A 19,642-nucleotide genomic window follows, 5' to 3' on the forward strand; every position below is an offset into this window, starting at 1 on the left:
TCTCTCCTTCTACTGGTATGTATAACTTTGGCAAATAGGCTCGCACTAGAGTACCTAAAATAAACTGTTATAAATGATCGAATGTCTACATGCCAGCAAGTCTTTCATGAGGATAACTGTCACACATCCTTTCAACACAACAGTGCACATTTTCCGTGACCAGCCTCTCAGAAAGTTAAAAATAAAACTGCAGTGAAGAATGTCAAGTTCATTAACCTAACTGGATTTTAAACAAAGAAAACAAGAGAAACAATGGTTATCCCAACTACCTACAAGCGGAAATAGCAGAAAAATAAATCTGTAGTATTCTGTTCATACTTAAATTTCCTTTTCCAAGTCATGGCATTTTTTTTGTTCTATTTTATTCTTCTTTCTTAGTATAGGGCTTTTTTTTTTTTTTTAGAGAGAGAGAGTGTGCTAGCATGAGGGGAGGGCAGGGTGGAGGGAGAGAATATCAAGCAGACTTCCCGCTCAGCACAGAGCCCAACACGGGGCTCGATCTCATGAAGCTGAGATCATGACCTGAGCCGAAACCAAGAGTGGGAAGTTCAACCAACTGTGCCACCCAGGTGCCCCTCTTAGTATAGGGCTTTAAAACATCAATGAAAAGATAAAAACTCCTCCATATGGGAAGGAACAAGGATGAAACTGGAATCTGTTTTAGTGGAGACAACTTTTATAAAACCATACAAATTAAAATTGTAAAGCAATGGAAATGACACAGAGCTGAATATTATCCCAGTTGCCTATGGTCCAGAGAAGTTGCTGTGGTAAATACCAGCTTGACCTATCTGAAGCATTCAACTCTTGATAACTGAAGCAGCACTCCAACTAGAAAAATATCACAAAATGTCCTTCCACCCATCCCCGCGGAAATACGCCAGGAAAATGAAGCCTGATGAGTAACTACCAAGAATCCTGTCTTTTCATCCAAGTCTTCTAGATGCAAAATAACAAGCTTTTTACCATGTGGCCGGAAGTCCGCGTGGATAGGAAATGGCTGGCAGTCAATAGGACCTATCTGGATGAGTGCAAACAAGTCGAGACAGATGGAATTGGGAGATACTTCAGTTTTGTACTCCTTTTCTGTCTACTAGTAGGAAAATGTAAAATATTGGTTCCTGCTTCATTCACGAATTCATGAACCAGAAGGTGGACAATGCCCTTGGGGAACCGTCATTTACTGAGTTAACCTAACAGAGAGCTGGGTGGCCAAGTAACAGGGCTCAGAAGCGAGATCTTGAAAGCTCAGAAGAAAGAAATGTTGAAGATGAGAAGTGAAACGGGGCTAACCCCATGTTCTTAGGATGGAAAATACTGCCCCCTTGAAAAGACACGTTGTCCTCATACACACATGATTTAAATAACTGTTCTCAAGAAAAATATTCTCCCCAAAGAACGTCACAACTTTGGAGGGAAGTCACTTAAACAGCCAGCGAATAAAACCTCTAAGTTGCTGTAGCAGCTATTTCCTTTGGGTAGATGAGACTTAAAATATTTATTTATGCATACTTCTTCTGTTATCTTTTGATTACTTTCCCTTTCTTGGAGTTTTGGAATGACTTGCACTTAAATTCAGAATTTTGTGAGAGCCTGCTACATTCTTTTTAGTGCCAGACAACGGTATCGAGTGCAGATGGGCATTCATGTAGGGGATAGAAGTGATGACAGGCCAGAAGCCGGGTGTCACGGTGAAGGACATCTGAGGGGCCAAAGTCATATAATTGTGTGGTATTTCATTATGTTACGAGAATTCATCTATAAGACAATTGTTTTGATACGGTGTAAGTGGCACATCAGAATTTAACTTATTTATTTAGATCTTAAAGAATATTACAAGTGTGATAAAATGAATATCCAAATCCTGTTCTTATTATTGGCCACCACGTGCAAACTCAAAGTAATCAGGTGGCCGAAGGCACAAACGGGGCCAGTAGTTTAGAGACTCCCACCATTCTGAGGTACCCTGACCTTCATAAATATGATAATAACAGCGTTTGAAATGGCGGCATGGCAAATGAGTAGACAAGCAACTGTATACTCTAAAAAAAAAGTAAAGTGAGATACAAAAGAAATTCCCTTATAAAAAAAGAGTTACTGTTATCCTCACAGGCTTCCTTAAAGTAACTTACCTTGTATTTTACATGTAGCCTTTACATAGTTATTTAAGAAATCGGTAGCAATAGAAAAATACTAAAAAGCATTCTTTCCTGGGCAAATGAATCTGCAACTCCAACACAAAGATGCATGTTGAAATTAACTCCAGGTGGCTTGATTTTCGGTCCCAGGGGGTTCACGGACTCATTGTTTTATAGAAGTTGGGAAGAATTCATGAACTTCAAAATAGCTAATTTAACTCAGTCAGCCACAGCATCTGGCCTAAGAAGTAGAAGAAACCGGTCTTTTAAAATGTATTTCCTCTATTACCTGCTTAACTCTCAACCAGCCATATGTAGTCATAAAATATATGCATCAGGATTTATGATGGTGTGAAAACTACATGCAAATAAAATCAATCAGGGAAAAAGGGGAGAGGTGATTTGGCCTTATCTCCAAATTTAATATTATATAAATTTATGTCTATATTTGGTTGTTATAGATCTACCTCTTTTTTACTCCTAATACTAAAAAAGAGTCCTTTCACTGAACATTTTCATTTGAAGTGTTTTTTAGTTTACTCCTGCTATGACTCAGTGAAAGCTCTGTGAATTTCAAAGTGCAAGTCACCAGCCACGAAGAGCTTGTACACAGTCTAAGTGCTGCAGAGTCCGCATCAGAGCTGTCTCTCTGGCATTGGTAAGCAGGGTGAGGATGAAGGTATCTGACAAGGGGGCACCATTCCGAGTGTTTTCTGAGGTTCTTCCAAAAGCCCATTCTGGGTTATTCAGGAAGCCTCATTGTGATGGATTAGCCTTCTCTGTCCTTCCTCCTGTTACTCTGCCTGCCTTTTCACCCATTCCATTTTCTGTCAGGTCCTGCAGAAGAAGAGGCACTGAGAACAGAGGAAAAGGAAACCCCTCAATTTCACTCTCCGGGAGTCAATGACGCCCAACAATCCTTAGGGTATGCTAACTATTTTTCTGGATCATTTTCCATTAGCAACAAAGTCCCTTTAGTTTATACTTTACAACTAGTATTTCCTACCAGGATGCACAGCTTAACAAATGACCTGAAGAGCTAACGTAGACATTTCCAAATCTATTCAATATAACTGTAGATATAAATGGACATTTTCTTGGTTATAAAATCGCTGCGCCTGGATGGAATCACATTCTGTGAATTTGCTATAGGTTAGTAATAATTCATGTAAAGATTTCCCATCATGACCAGGAAAGATTGCAAGCTAGGGGTACAAAACTTTCACTGACTCATGAGAATCCTGGAGCCATTTGGGCCACTGAAAAGTATAGAAAGTTATTTCCAATAACCATGTGAACAAAAATGTGAACAGAATAATACAATATTTTGAAAATATTTTAATATTTGCCATTTTTTTGCCTGTGCTATTAATATATACATTGATTTAGTAATAAATATACTACTATTACATAGAGCGCAATATTTTTAGTATTCATAACTGGTTGAAATTAATGCTGCTATCATCTCAAGAAAGGAATAAATAAATATCATGCCCAAATTCCAAACCAATGCTCAAGAGGTTATCATTAACAAAAATTATAAAATAAACAGGTCGGGCATTATCTTTTTAAGCATGATTCTTGTAAACATAGCCAAGATCACTTTTCTCAGTCCTGACATTTTGTGTGATGGCTTTAAAAGAAAATACAACATACAAATCCTATCACTTCTCTTTTTGCATAGGGAATGAATTAATCGTATTTGAAAATGCAGCAATCTTTCAGTGAAATGTCTTCATCACATAGCACTTGTTTTCTGTAGGAATTCAGAACTTTGGAGCAATAAAGGTGCTCTGCATAAGTTTATAAAATATGCTTTCTGGATTTAAAATTTAACAGAAAAATTTCAAGACAAGTCATAGTCACGATTCTAAAATACTATGTACATAACATCTGCCTATAGGAGGGTGCGCCTTGCGGCAGCACAACACAGTGTACAAACGTGAAGCACAGTGTTTCACAGAATTTCCCTTCAGATTTTCTTCGTATCGGTGCCTAAGTGGCTTATGATTATGCCCATTCCACTTGCGCATACAAGGTAGAAAGGGGGATGCGAGGACAAATTTAAAGTGGATAATGGAAAAACCGGCAAAAATGCAGTACATATGCTTTAAACAGTGCACTTTACAAAATAGTTTGCTTTATTCGTATTCTCTCATAAAGTGCAATATTACTTAAAACAGAGACCTGTACCTTAATATTTTGCAATAACCATTAAAACAAATCGCCAGGAAAGAGCAGTGCAAAATTAAAAACATATGTAGCTTAGCATGCATCTCAGACGGATCCCAAATACAGAGCATGGGACCTTAAGTTCCTGTACTTTTTTTTTTTTTTTTTACTTTTTAGAAAAAGATTAATAATAATAGGTTACCATCATATGTAACCATAAAATAAAGACAATAAGTTAAAATCCTCTCTCAAGAAATAAATGTACGCCACACATACAATTCACTACAGAATCATTTTGAAAACCCTCAGACCTTTCCTCTGATAAATCACTGTTCGAGGGGGTGCAAATCTCTTAAAAACCCACGCTGTCCACAAGGCAAAGCAAAAGGTATCATCATCACAGTACGAGTGACTCTTGGTGGCAGACATCTGAAAAACCTGCGACTCATTCTGTAAACAGCTCAAACCTAACCAGTCCCTAATTAGATTTACAGACAGACACCTTTGCTCTTTCCAGAACAGTCCCACTGGCATAATGCTAGGTTGCTGAACGGTATAACAGGTGCTCTATTCACAGTAACATTCTCTGTCCCGTGCTTTTGGACAAGGATAACCAACTGGGTTTTCCTGAAAAAATTCCCTAAGAGGCAGCTTCCAAGAAGACCAACAGGACACGGTTTGAAAAGCGTTAAGACATCATCTCAGGCACATGCTGAGGGCACTCAAGGTGCGGATGGGTCGTCATCGGTGACACTCCTACCGTCCCCGCACCACTCAGTCCGAGAACTGGAAGAGCGTGTCTGGGTTAGTGGGGTCCGCGGGGTTGCTGGGCTGCAGGGTTTTAGTGGGCGTGGTTTTCCCGTGGGAGTGAGAGGAGGACGAGTGAGAACTTTCGCTCGAGCTACTGCGCGTCTCTGTACTGGTGCTGGTCTTCTTCATTTTCCTTCTCTTCGCCAAAGGGGCCTTGTCGACATTCTGAAGGCAAAACCCCTCTCTCTTGTATTTGTTAAAGGCCTAGGGGAGAAAGAAAGGGAGCCCCTGTAAAGGTCAAGGGATCGAAGTTCTCTTGGAAGCTAGGACTTCTGGCAGAAGACAACTTTCGGTTGGCAACCACAGCTGCCAGTTGCTCTGGGAACAAGGTCCTGAAAACCATCCCATTTGCAAACCTCCTGGCAGGGTATGGAAGCTCATGGGAAGAGTCTCAAGGGCTCTGTTTAAATCAAACCAGCCAGGCTGTTCAGGAGTTAGGATTCTCATAAATCTTTCGAAGAAGTTAGTGCTACCTTTCAATAAAAAACACCAACCTCTCAACCCCTGTTACTTTTACTAGTTCGGTGTCTGAGATTTAAAATTCTGCCCACAAAACCCCCATACAGAGCAGACTGGATCTGTTATGGGCCCTCCTCTCCACTTCCAGGTCGGGGTAATTGGGGTGTATCTTGGATACTTCATCTGCACAGAGAGGCTCAGCTCCACCCGCCTCAGGCTGGCTTTCTCCTCATAGCTGCCTGTCCCCACTTCTCTTAGCCTCAAGTTTGGGTGTCACTGGGGTTACTCTTGATAGCTTTGCATCAAATGTCACCGGGAAGACGGGGATCATCTGTACCAACTCTTGCAGTTAATCCCTTCACACCTCAACATATCCGAGTTCATTAATTTTTAATCCATTTCTGCAGCTGAAAAAGAAACGCTATCCCTTTTCCTCTCTCAAGATAATCCCTTCAGAGGTAATTTACTTCTCCTTAACTCATCTATTCCTTATACAATTATCTTCAAGCATTTGCATCTGCTTGGCACAAATGCACATACTCTTATTCCCTATCCCTCACAGTCCCTAGGGTATGTAACGCATAAATGGCTGCTGAGGGAGTGAACGGACTTGGCACACGTGCCTTAGTTCCTAATGTTTACGTACAGCTTTTAAAGAAAATGAGTTAGGCTATTTGAGAGATAAAAGTTCCAATATAATGCATATTGTTTTCATTATCTACTGAAAATTTTCAACTCTTCAAATATCAAACTACTGCCTCACTCACAAACTCATCCGAAATGTCAAATAAGTATTTTGTGGGTTAGCAGTGACTCGGGTCCCCCACATACTTTCTGTTTTAATAAATGTGTTTATGTCATGGAGAGATTTATAAAAACATACCTAGAATGAAAATAACACATTCTTTTAAATGTACTACTAAGAGTGCGTCTCAGAAGTTATGGAGTAAACACATCTGATTCCTTTTCAAACCCGCCTGCCACGTGCAGAGCGCAGGGCCTTACGTGGAAGGTTGCTTTCACACAGGTTTGCACAGCAGCTCCCGAAGATCCTAGAATGTCCGGAGTCATCAGAGGATTTGAGGACAGCTGACTGCCATCTTGAAGCCATTCGTTGTATCTCAAGCCTGACATTTTAAGCCTTTTATTTGGATCGACTGTGAGGAGTCCTATGGGAATAATTAAGACATTTTTATTTTATGATTTGTTTCAAACATAAATCTCAATTAGGTTCACATGACACAATGGTTTCGATAAGGCGTCAACCTTCTACCAAGGTCATTACATTTTCATATACATTACAATCCCCTAGTAAATCCTGAATGTTAATGACAAGGCCCACAATAGCCTACGTCTACTGCGGGCTAACTGGTTCTCAATCAGGAGGAAATTGGCACCCAACACAAAGACTGGGAAGCTCCACAGGAACAGGGAATACCTAGATGTACTTCATTCATGTACGAACACCTTGTACAAGCCAACGAGTGCAGTAAGGCACTAGAGATGTGGAGGTGGAGACCCAAAGAGGAGCTATGGGGAGATACACAGACAAAAACTAACTCTGAGAGCATCAGGAGACAAGCGCAATAGCAACATCCCCACACACAGTGTGTCGGCGACCCGAGGGCACGGCTCTGACCGCAGTGTAGTCACCCTGGAAGGCTTCCAGAAGATGAGTCCTGGAGGATGAAGACAAGTGGGCTGGATGAAGAGGGGTGCCCCAGGATTAGAAAGAGCAAGCGTGGCATCATGCGGGAATCTGAGCGCTGGCACATTTGAAGAATTCAAAGGCAGCGTGAGGGTAGCAGGAGGCCTGGGCAGGCAGGGCCAGGTCCTGAAAGGCTCTGGATTTCAAATGCTCCCATACGGGAGTCTGACCTGAAGCTAACGGGGGCCTCTCTGAAGGACTTTTAGCAGAAGAGGGGCATGATCACATCTGGATATGAGGAGGGTCGCTCTGCTGATTGATACCGGACAGGTAAAGGCAGAGGCAGTGAGACGAACTGAAAGGGGCTGTGGGCTCTCAAGACAGAAAGGATGGTGGGAACTGAGGGCGGCCACGTGAATGGGGATGAGGGGGTGGTGAGGCCGGACGCTGAACTGCAGGACTGGGTGGCTGGCTGTGGAAGGCGAGCAAGGTGGGGGCGGAGGGTGACGCCCATTCTGGCTGCCTGGCAGTGCAAGAGGGGGATGGGAGGGGGCATATTTTGGGGGAAAGGATAGTAAAACAGTGTCAGTGCACTTTGGAGGTGTTAGATTGAGATGCTGTGGACCCTGCAGATGTGGATAAGATTACTAAGGGATAGTGAAGAATAAAATAAGGCTCAGTAGAGCAACCTGGAAACCTTCTAGAACACACGTGAATTTCTTGAGTAATTAACAGATATACGTGAATGGGCAGGATTCCACTTCAATCACCACACATCATACACGATATAAAGTTTCATTAGAGTCTTACCTTGGATCAAATCTTTAGCTTCTTGGGATACATTCTTCCAGGCTTCTCCTTCAAAGGAGAAATCTCCCTTTTTAATTTTCTTCATGATTTCCACCGCACTGGTACATGTCAAACTTTTGTCATGAGACTGGAATGGAACTTGCCCTGACAACATTGTATACTATCAAGAAAAAAAAAAAAAAAGGAACAAAACAGAATGTCTGCCAAAGTCATTGTCAAAGCCATGCTAGTCATTTCATTACTAACTTCATCAGCATCATTCACCAAATACTACGACTAGCATTATTGGGTTTAAAAGATTATGTAGACTTCTATCACTGCAGCAACAAACACATTTCAAAGCCTTGTAAATAAAGTGAGACAGCTTATTAGATCAAAATTTAAAGAGCACGAAGAACAAAACAAGGATACTCCAACTACTTCAGAAAAGATGGTACTAATATTAACAGAAAGTTGAGAGAGAGCAGAACCTTTCAATAACTTTTTCTTTTTTTTTCTCTTCAGTTCCATACATCCTTTGCTCAGGACATTAACTGTGGTTAAGGGCTTCAAACATTTTTAATTGAGGCCTTCCTATTTTGGTTGTAATTACCACTTTAATTTTATTTTTCTCATCGTGGCGTTAAACTGAATTCTCTACAACCACCTGTTTTCACTGTGGCCATGTGTTTGAAAATTTATGTTTAAGGTTTTTGCCCTTTAAAAAGTCCACAGAAAAACTGAGAAGCAGAGTAAGGCTTGTCTTTGCAGCAGAGACTGAATATAGACTTTAAACTTCTTGGAGGGTTTTCTCTCCGCTCGCTGAGAGACTTACAGGCCCGCGGCGGTGACAGACGGCCCCGATGGTGGGGTGAAGCGACAGTGTCCGAGCGCAGAGCCCCCAGACGCGCCGCACGGCGAGCAGACGCTGGTGCTCTCAGTAGGAGCCCGCCCACCATGGCAGTGATTTACGAAGGGACACAAAGAGGAGGGTCTCCGTTTCAAGCCCAGCCCTCAGGAGGAGGTGGGCACCCAGGGAGAAGTCCCGGTGACCTGCAAGGACTCCGCCATTTCTCTCTGGTGGCCACGTGTGTGACAAGCACGCTCACCCTCGTGACGCACCGGCCCTCGGAAAAGATGGACGCTCCCAGACCGGACAATACAAAGGACATTAAGAGGGGAAAGCAGGAGATACAATTAGGCGGGCAGCGCACAACCCTGGGCGAGGAGGGCTGAACACGAAGGAATGAGGCGCCAGAAAGAGAGAAGAAGCCTGGCTCCTCTGAGGAGAGCAGAGACCAGGAGGCTCCGGGCGGACTTTGTGGGCGGGAGCACCGGGCCTGAGAGAACAGAGCTCCGCTCGCCAGGACGGAGGGTGGGAAAATCGAAGGCGCCAAGGAGAAGAGGAGAAGAGAAGAAGAGACCCTGGGACTGACTCGGGGCAAGCTCACGCGAAGGTATTTGTTCTAAGGAGGGAACTGCGAAGACGCCCGAAGACCAACGACAGCACTATTTAAGAAAACCAAGAACCTCCCTCAGTCTCGTCTCCTTACCCTCCCCGCACAGAGACGCTCAGCAGCCTACAGCTTTCCCCCAGCGCCTCCCTGCGCACACGTCCCGACGCGGCCCCGGCACCTCGCTGGCACCTTGCAGGCTCCGCCCTCGCCCGCTCGCCCGCCTGCCCGCCTGCCCGCCCGCCCGGCTCAGCCTCTAAGGTCCCCGGGGTTCCCGCCCCGCATTCCGCACCCACAGCTCCTCGGCCCCCCTGACGGCGCTCCAGCTGCTCAGTCTCCTTAGAAGGCCATTTTTCTTTCGAGCTGGCAACCATCCCCCCCCCACACGGTGTAACTTTCCACGATGTGTGACCAGGGCCTCCGCCATCTGCCATGTTACTCCAGAGACAAGACACATGGCGGGAGGGGAACATGAGCTTTTGAGTCAGACAGACCTGGCTTCCTGCTTTTTTACTTACCAGCTTCTGTTTTCTAGCTGTTTAGTTACTAGTTGGGCAAATTTGTTAAGCTCTCTTAGACTATTTCTTCAGCTTTATAATAAATGTAACAGGACTGAGCAACCCACTGCATTTGGTAAGAGCATTAGCCAGCTCAGTGGGACACCCAACCTCACTCCGTTTTCCCTGCCTCCTCTTTCTCTGGTTGGGAGGCAGCAGGGACCGCATTCCTGATGCAAAGTGGGGGAATCAGAACAGCGAGCCATGCAACTTTAAAGTCCCTTCCTAAAGGTCCACTTTCTAGATCACTGCTGGCACCAACTATCTTAGCCCGAGTTCCCCACAGAGCAGAGTCTAAAGCAAAAGCTAATACACAACCACATCAAGGAGTGCGGTCCCTGCGGAGGAAGAATTTAGAACAGGGAACAGTGTCCACACCAAAGGAACTGAGGGCCCTGGCTAAAATAGACCAGCCGGGATCAGCTGCCACGCTGAATGTGGTACAAGTCAATATGGTGCTGGCATTGATAAGCACCTACTGATCTGGTCATTAGATTCTTCTTGATTTCTATCAATAGGAAAGATCAAAGCAGTAAGTCCTTATGTGGCAAGGACAGCCTTCACTGTGTTGTCTGAGAGCTGTCCGAACTCTCCCATTCTGTTATAATACAGTCTGTTAGGCCCTCGATCATCTCGACATTCTCAAGAACCCCATGCTGGCCCTCTGTAGTGATGTCTTCATGAAGGGAGACCTGGTGAGCAGGAACTAGTGTATCCTAAATGCCTTCTAAGCACATGAACGCCAGAGGATGGGAGACAGACTGGACAAACATTCAGGGAACTGTCACACTGGTAAAGGTTTTAGAGCTCCCATGGTTAGGGGCATAGAGACTTGCCCCTGAAAGACAAATTGCTGTACCTTGTACCACTAAGAAAGAGGCACAGGACTTAGTGGGCTTCTTGGGATTTTGGAGACAGCATATATCGCTCTTCTCCAGAATACTGCTCCAATCCGTTTATCAAGTGACTGCGGAGGCTACCAGTTTTAAGCGGGGCCCGGAGTAAAGAGGATTCCGCAGCCAAGTCCCAGCTGTAACACAGCCACCCTGTTACCGAGGCCATAGGATGTGGCTGACTCGACTGTGGTAGAGGTATCTATGAAAGGTAAGAATGCTGTGCAGAGTCTCTGGCAAGTGCACGAGGAGAGTCGCAGAGCAGACGTGAAGGATTCTGGGGTGGGGTTCTTGTCTTCTGTGGCAGAGAACTACTCTCTGACAAATAGCTCCTGGATGCTCCTGGTTCCTAGTAGACCTTGCGTGCCCACAGAAGGGATACCAAGAGCAGTGCATCGTGTGCTAGGATGAGCAGTTGTGCTGACTCATAAAGTCACAGCAGCAACCCCATGTACTATGGACATGGCACACTTAGAACCAGCCCTAGGAGGTCCAGAAGGCAGGAGTAAGTTACATCCACGGGTGTACGTTACCTATCTCTGCTGCATCAATACTTCTTAACTCAAGCCAATGGCCTCACTGAGGAGGGGTTCCCGATGACCAACTGATGGAGCAAGAAAGGAAATTGGGTTGGCTTGATAGATGGTCTATTAGAACACGAAAAACTCAGTGAAGGCACCTGCTCAGGACAATACCCTGTGGGGTTGGAGCTCTGTCCCTGAGGATTGTATTGAACCATCAGCTGGTGCTGGGTCCCCCATACCTAGATTCTTTTTTTTAGAGAAAGAGAAAGAGAGTGGGGGGGGGAGAGAAACTGCAACTGGGGGAGCAGAGGGAGAGGGACAGAATTGTAAGCAGGCTCCATGCCCAGCGTGGAGCCCCATGCAGGGCTCGATCTCACAACCCTGAGATCATTACCAGAGCCAAAATCAAGAGTCGGATGCTTAACTGACTGAGCCACCCAGGCACCGCCCCCATATCTAGATTTTATGGGTACATGGCCCACTTAAAAAATTCATGTTTCTGACCCTGCAAACTTGGAGTTTGCGTCTTTAGAGGTCTTGGTTCATGAACTCAAGTGATCAGCTGCACTATACAACAGGTAGCAAGCCACGTGTGCATGCTCTGCAATTGCTCTTTCTCTGCTTTCTTCTTTCTCCTGGGATTATGCTCCTTAGGAACATGATGAAACACACTTTAGCTTCAGGTTCTGCTTTTTACGTAGCCCAGATTAGAATACCTTTCTATTGTTGATGAACATTTGATTTGTTTCCAGTTTGGGATATTTTTGAAACATGATATATATATGTATGTATATATATATATATATATTTTTTTTTTTTTTTTTTTTTCTTATACACATCTTTTGGAACATAAAAATACAATTTCTCTTGGGTTTATTCCTGAGGATGAACTGCTGGGTCATTTGGTCTGTGTATGTTCAGTAGATACTGCCAAACAGTTTTCCAAAATACATTCCATTTCTTAATCCTACCCTAATTCCTAAAGGATATGAATGTAGCTAAATATAAAAAGGTAACCTTTATAAATACAGTTTTCTTGCTTTCTGATGTGTAATAATGCAACAGGCTATTGGGCAGAAAAACTAATTCTCCACCTTTAGAAGTATTTAAAGGAGACCGGTGATCAGGGACCTTGCAGAAAAGATCCCTGCTCTAGAAGAGGTAGAAATAAACTTTAGGCTCCTCTTAACTCCAGGATCTTACAATTTTAGTTGATTATCCAGCAATCAACTTGTGTTAAAAATAATCTTGTGCGGGCAAATTGTTTGCAAATGGTGTGGCAAACAAGTATTTACATACATCAAGATATATCTATATATGTGTGTGACCACATATATATATGTACCTACACACACACACACACACACACGGAGAGTGTGCACACAAGACAGAATTCGAGAGAAAGAAAAAGGAAATGTGGCAAAATGTTAGATGTTCTACAGTATTATTCTCTCAAATTTTTTCTAGGTCTGAAATTTCCAAAATGAAATTTTGAGAAAAAAGTAAAACAATAAAGTCTCCTAAATAAAACACTTGGAAGAATTATGTTTTAAGTGGAATTATATATACCCATTGGGTGGCACATAATCCTATCCTACATAAATACTTTGTTTTAGGGACTGAATGCTTGCTTGCCTCCAAAATTCGTATGTTGGGGCACTTGGGTGGCTTAGTTGGTTAAGCGTCTGACTCTTGATTTCGGCTCAGGTCATGATCTCAGGGTCATGAGATCAAGCCCTGCTTCAGGTTCCCTCAGTGGGGAGTCTGCCTGAGATTCTCTCTCTTTCTTCCTCTGCCCCTCTGCCTGCTCACAAGTGCACATGCACAGTCTCTCTCTCTAATAAATAAGTAAATCTTTAAAAAAAATTCATATGTTGAAGACCCAACTCCCAATGTGACTATATTTAGAGACAGGGGCCTTTATGGAGGTTAATTAAAGTTATGCACAGTCATAAGGGCGGGGTCCTGACCCAATGGGATTAGTGTCCTTATAAAAAGAAACAGCAGAGAGCTTGCTCACTCATGCTCTCTCTCCAGGCACACTCACTGAGGAAAGGCCATGTGAGGATACAGACAGCAGGTGGCTGTTTACAACCCAAGGGGAAAATCCTCACCAGACCTTAACACTGTTGGCATCTTGGTATTGGACTTTCCAGCCTCTCCAGCCTGTGAGAAAATAAATTTCTGTTGTTCAAGCCACCTAATTGGTGGCATTTTATTATGGCAGGACCAAGCTAAGACACTGGGTAAGGTCTATTTTAATTAAAGTCCTGTATGTTTCTGACAGGGACTGCATATCCACGAGGCAGACTGGGTTGTAGTCAAGCCATATGAGACTACATGATGCAGCTTCCTGGAGTATTTGTTTTACTCAATGGGGGTAATGTAAATTATTTTCATATTATAATAGCCACAGTCATGTTTATTAGATACAACACACAAAAAGCCCATTGATTTCCATTTCTTTTTTTTTTTTTTTTAAGATTTTATTTTTAAGTAATCTCTGTACCCAATGTGGGGCTCGAACTCACAACCCTGAGATCAAGAGTTGCACGCTCCACCAACTGAGCCAGCCAGGGGCCGCAAAAGGCCATAGATTTCTAAGGCAAATCAGAGACTCCAAATAAACTTTGTGCTTGCTATGGAATAACTGAGGCTTTGTATCTAGATCTTCTGGAGGTATGCATTCATTCATGCGGGAAAGTTTGCACAGCACTCAGTTTTAGCACCGTTTAATGCATGTGCTAACTTTGTTCTTCGTCTGTATTTCACTGTGTATCTCTAAAAGGCAAAGATTTTTTAAAAACCACAACCACAACACCATGATGACACCTAAAAGAAATCAGCAGTAATTCCTTTATATCATTCAGTATCCAATCAATATTCAGATTTTTGCAGCTGTGTCACATACATTGTATATATCTATTACAATTACATCTGTATGACTTAGAGTTTGAATTTAATAAATAGGACTGAAATTAGAATTTGCTTGAATCAGAATTCAAGTAAGTGTAAATATTGCTTCAGAAGCATCTTTTAGTTTATAAGTTCTCGGGCTATCTTTTTTGTCACGGGAAAAACTGGGTTATTTCTCCTGTAGAACTTCCCACAGTCTGGATATTGTGGTTGTACTTCTGTGCTATCACTTAAGCGGTTCTTTGTCCCCCGCTTGTCTTAACAACTTGACAAGTAGCTCGAGAGAGAAGCATGGCTTCCATATCCATGCCATTACACAAAGTTATTTCCACAGATACGGCATTCAGAAGCTTGAAAATACCTGTCCGCGTGTCTAAGACTGTCTTTTAAAACCTTAAAGAGGGTGATGATTATAACTGACACATATTTAAAGTAAAGGCTCTTTTACAAGGGGTAATTTTATATTACTACTAAAGTTGGAAAGCTCCTTTTGACTTAGACTAATTTTTTAGGAGAATGCTAATGAAAATGTAATAGGTTTAAGTCCTTAACACGAAACTCTCAAATCTATAGAAGTTAGTTGTTTATTTTTATTTAAAAGATCTTATTCATTAATATTTAATTTTAGTTTGAAAATTATAAATGATGACTTAAAATTGCTGAAATGAAAACCATATAAAACTTAAAAATAAAAGAAGAACCATCCTGTAGAGACAACTGGCTAGCCACTGGGGGAAAACAAGCTGACACCAAAATAAATCCCAGATGGAGTGCAGATTTAAGTATAAAAATAAAATATAATTCTAGAGGAAAATTTAGGAGAATGTTTTTATCATCTTGGGTTGGGGTAGGGATGGAGGGATAATCTGACATCAAAGCCACATATCATAAGGGAAAGACTGACATCTTACTACATAGAAATAAAAAATTCTCCATTAAACCGCCCTAAAACCCAAAAGAAAGTCCCATATTACTATAAACAAAGTTTTCAAATAACCAAATCAGAAAAAAATACCTGATTTTTTGTCATTGGCAGACAAAGGATTAAAATTCTTCACAGAGCTTTAACATAAGAAAAATTTCCCCACAGGAAAATGGGCAAAGCTCATAAACAGCAATTCATAAAAAAGAAAATACGAATGTCCAAATACATGAAAAGATGCTCAAAACTGAATATTCATCAAAGAAATGTATGCAAATTACAACAACAGTAGGAAATAATTTAAGATTGAAATCGATAGTATCTGATGTATTCGCATACAGTTGATGAGAACATGATCTGTTAAACCTTCTAGAAGGAAATCCAGGCATATATGTCAAAATAAAGATGTGCATGCCCTTCTCGTAGGAGTCTACTCCAAGGAAATGAGACAAATTCAGCCAAATATGTAAAAAAAAAAAATTCATTTGCGTAGTTTGTAATTAGTGAAACACTGGAAAACACTAACTGCTCATTAGTAAAGAAATGGTTAAATGTACTCTGGAGGCCCAAACCACATGTGTAATATAATCTCATTTGTTAAAAATCCCACATAGCTGACAGAAAACACACACAACATGGTGGCGGAAGGCGGGGGGAGGGTGCGGTTAGGAGCGGGGGAGCTCGAGCACATCATCTCCACACAATGAGATTATGAGTGATTTCACTTGTTCCTTAAATCTTTCTGTATTTGTCTGAAATTTTCTCTCAAAGATTATGCATTACAAATTACATGCAGAAAAAGTCAAGCTATTTTGAGAAGAAACATGCCAAGATTTTTCTAGCTTAATGTTCTGTTTCTGATCACCACAGCCAAGGACATTTTGTGAAAAGCATGCTTACCATGATTACTATAAGTTACTATAAATATTTCTCTCTTTATCTATTAATTTGTTAATTTATCCTAAATTATCTTCTTTAATTAGATTTTTCATCTGAAAATCTCACAGAATGTATTTTTTAATGTTTTCCTATTAATAAGTCAGTTTGCTATTTTCACATTATATCCAATATGCCTATCTTTTGAAAATTGCTTCTTTTAAAAAAAAACTATATGAACTCCTATGCACATAAAACGCAGTGCCTTCAATATTTCAAAATAAACCAAAATAAAAACGTATCTTTTGAAAATATACTATTGCTTCTTAAAAAAACTATATAAACTCTTATGCACATAAAACACAGTGCCTTCAATATTTCAAAATAAACCAAAATAAAAGCTCTTATGTTGTCTCCAACGTAAATTTTAAAAAAGGGAAATAATCATTCTGACTGGTGTGAGGTGGTATCTCACTGAGGTTCTGATTTGGATTTCCCTGATGCCGAGCGACGTTGAGCACCTTTTCATGTGTCTGTTGGCCATTTGGATGTCAAAAAAAAAAAGAAGGGAAATAGTCTTGGGTCAGAACTTTCATTGGTTGTACAGAAAAGAAACCAATCTGCCAATTTTCCCCACAACTTGAAGAAAAACAGCAGAGAGAGAGAGAGACAGGTAAGAGGCCATCCAGAAACCGACTAGGTTTCATGGCCCTAGGGAAATGAACTCACCAAAATGACGCCCAGGCTCCAGAGGTCACAGGACTCATCGTAGCCATTATGATTCAAGAGCTCGGGGGCCGCATAGTGCAGGGTGAAGCAGGGCGTCTTGAGAGGCTGGTTATCAGGTGGCTTTAAGCGTGCAAACCCAAAATCGATTACTTTAATTTCCAAATTGTCATTTTCATCAGTGAACAATAAATTCTGCAAGATACAAACACTTCAATTAGTCTCTCGTGATAATGTCCTGGGACTTGGGGATGCCATTTTTGTTTCTAGCTATACGATGATACTGGATTCAAATGCAGAGAGAGATCTGATGGGGAGGATGTCAGGATACTGCTGTTCTCTGCCTTACGCTTTTTTATATTATTTCAATTGTATGATGTCCTGTGAAACACTTTTCGACTGTACCACGCCTCTTCCCACGTCAGAGTCTTTGTCTACATTTTTCTCTCTCATGGTATTTGCCCTCTACCTCCTCCATCAACCTCCTTTCTGACGTGGCTCATGTGCACCTACTCCTCGTTTGGAGATACCACCCTCATGTGCCACCAAACTGAAGTTAGGACTTTTTCTATTTTCTGCTAGCATATTTTTTCTTTCTGGTACTTAGCATCTTGGTATTAGAAATTCAAAGTCTTCCTCCTCCCCCATTAGGCCATAATTCCCTAATGGCAGGGACTATGTGTCCCCCTTATTTATGACTCTATTCCTAAAACCTGGTGCACTCATATAGTAGGTGCTTTGGTAAACATCTGTCCATTGAATAGTCATAAATAAAATAGCTGTCTCTAGTATATCCTATTAAAAAGACATGGTAGGGGCGCCTGGTTGGCTCGGTTGGAAGAGCATGTGATTCTTAATCTTGGGATTGTGAGTTTAAGCCCCACGTTGGGTGTAGAGATTACTTGAATAAATAAAAAAAACTTCAAAAAATAAAAGAAAGAAAGAAAGAAAGAAGACATGGTAAAGACATACATTACATTTCAGAAATATTTTCTCTAAAACAATTAATACTTAAACATTTTTTGATGCTTAATGGATAATATCCCTCAGTTATTCAGAAAACACTGTTCTCTTGAATCCCTCGTCTGCCAAGGCTTCTCGGTCACTAAGGCTTTACTGTATTGTTTTTGTGTTTATCACACATTTAATAAATGCTGTCTGATGCACAGTCATCACTTTTATTAGTCTATCAAGCTAGTACCGACAGTAAGTGACTCCAATTATATTGTCTTCAGACATCCTGACAAAACCTGTTACGTGTCTTTATGTTTATTAAATTATTCCTCAGATCTGCAACATCATTTGCTTTGTTACTATTATTCCAGCTAAAATAAAAGACATCACAGAAGGCTTCATTCATACCAAGAAGAAAAATCTTCTACACCTTCCATTCAAAAGTTAAAAATGAATAAAGTGGGAAGAAAGAAAAGCAAAAATATTAAAAAGTTTTCTTAAATGTTCTATTATACAATGCTTGATCCTGAATTTGTGATGGAATTAAAATGTGGATGTGACTGAATGTAGGGTTCACCACCACTAAGTCAGAGCTGGGGTTCACGTGCTTGCACTCGGGAGAAGTCTCTCAGCAAACGACTGCCGAGCCCCTCTGTGGCCAAGCACTGGGCTATGTGCAGAGGCGTGAAAGCACCCCTGGCCCCCGGCTTCACTGAGCCTGCTGAGCCTTTGGAAATGACTTCAGTTTATTCTATATTAAGGCTGGCAGAGGACTCCCTTAGCCACCGTTCTTGAAATGAAGGAGACTCCACTCTCCAAGTGGAGTTGGGTGTGCATGGGGAGGAGTGGCAGGAAGCAAGGGCCTTTCAGCTTCATCTCAAGTCCCAGCTGAAACTAATTTGATGGAGTTTTTCTTAATCTTTCAAGAGTGTGGGGTCCAGTTTGAAAAGTACAAAGCAGCCCACCAGGAATGTTAGCCAGCTTCTAAATTTGTCTGCTGCTGACCTAGAATTTAGGATTTTGCCTAAGCAGAAAGCCAGGGCCACGTAAATATAAACCAAAAGATATATAATCAGATCTTAAAATATGACATCAATGGGAAAGGAATTAAACTTTTAGTATGGAAATAATATACTCTGCCATTTAAAAGTCCAAGTGAAAGTTATTTTATTATGAAGATGTTAGTACAAAGGCACATTTTCATCTCTCCAAAGTTTATTTTGATTTAGGGCTATAACTATAATAGAATGTCCTAAATAATCTGACAATTCTTCATTTCAAATAATTATTTGAAAGAAAAGGTTTGTAACAAATAAGAAGAATTAAGCAACATAAGTATCTTTTTTATCAGTAAAATAGGAAGGCAAATTTAAATTCTGTTGGAGAGGACAGTTGCCTCATTTGAGACTCATGGGATGACAGATGGCCAGTTATCAAAGAATAAAACATGTGAAAATGAATTCTATACAGTCATGGAACAGATCTTTTCAATTAAAAAAATTACATGCTTGTTCCTTGTCTATCAAGAAAACATTTAAGTGGTGTGCTTTCACATTTAAAAATAGATCGCTAATCTCTGATGTACAGAGCACCATATTTTCAGTGGGTGTTCTGTAGGAGAGTGAGAACGCGGATGAAGGAAGAAGAGGGGGAGCGACCATAGTGGCAAGTTCATAAAACACAACTCACTTTTGACTAATTACTAGTAATATGAATAACAGTAACAGGAAGTCCACAGACAGAAGTTTACATGCTTTAGAATCAATTATATTTGGATGCACAAAATTCCATTTTTAGGAGCGCC

General features: G+C 41.4%; 1 protein-coding gene across 4 annotated transcripts in view; it reads right to left on the reverse strand.

The window, feature by feature from the left end:
• Window positions 1–552: 552 nt before the first annotated feature.
• Window positions 553–19,642, reverse strand: part of RPS6KA5 (ribosomal protein S6 kinase A5) — a 179,651-nt gene continuing 160,561 nt past the window's right edge. For 3 of the 4 annotated variants that reach the window (XM_032405790.1, XM_032405788.1, XM_032405787.1), the window contains exons 14-17: window positions 16,888–17,079; window positions 8,038–8,197; window positions 6,585–6,748; window positions 5,085–5,324 (exon numbers count right to left, since the gene is read on the reverse strand). In XM_032405790.1, coding sequence (XP_032261681.1) covers window positions 5,085–5,324; window positions 6,585–6,748; window positions 8,038–8,197; window positions 16,888–17,079 — 756 coding nt within the window. Of the gene's footprint in view, window positions 5,325–6,584; window positions 6,749–8,037; window positions 8,198–16,887; window positions 17,080–19,642 lie in introns of all 4 variants that reach the window. The other variant, XM_032405786.1, reaches the window with a different exon arrangement.

The sequence above is a fragment of the Phoca vitulina genome, unplaced genomic scaffold (genome assembly GCF_004348235.1).
Source record: "Phoca vitulina isolate PV1807 unplaced genomic scaffold, GSC_HSeal_1.0 scaffold7, whole genome shotgun sequence".
In the NCBI taxonomy this organism is placed as follows: Eukaryota; Metazoa; Chordata; class Mammalia; order Carnivora; family Phocidae; genus Phoca; species Phoca vitulina.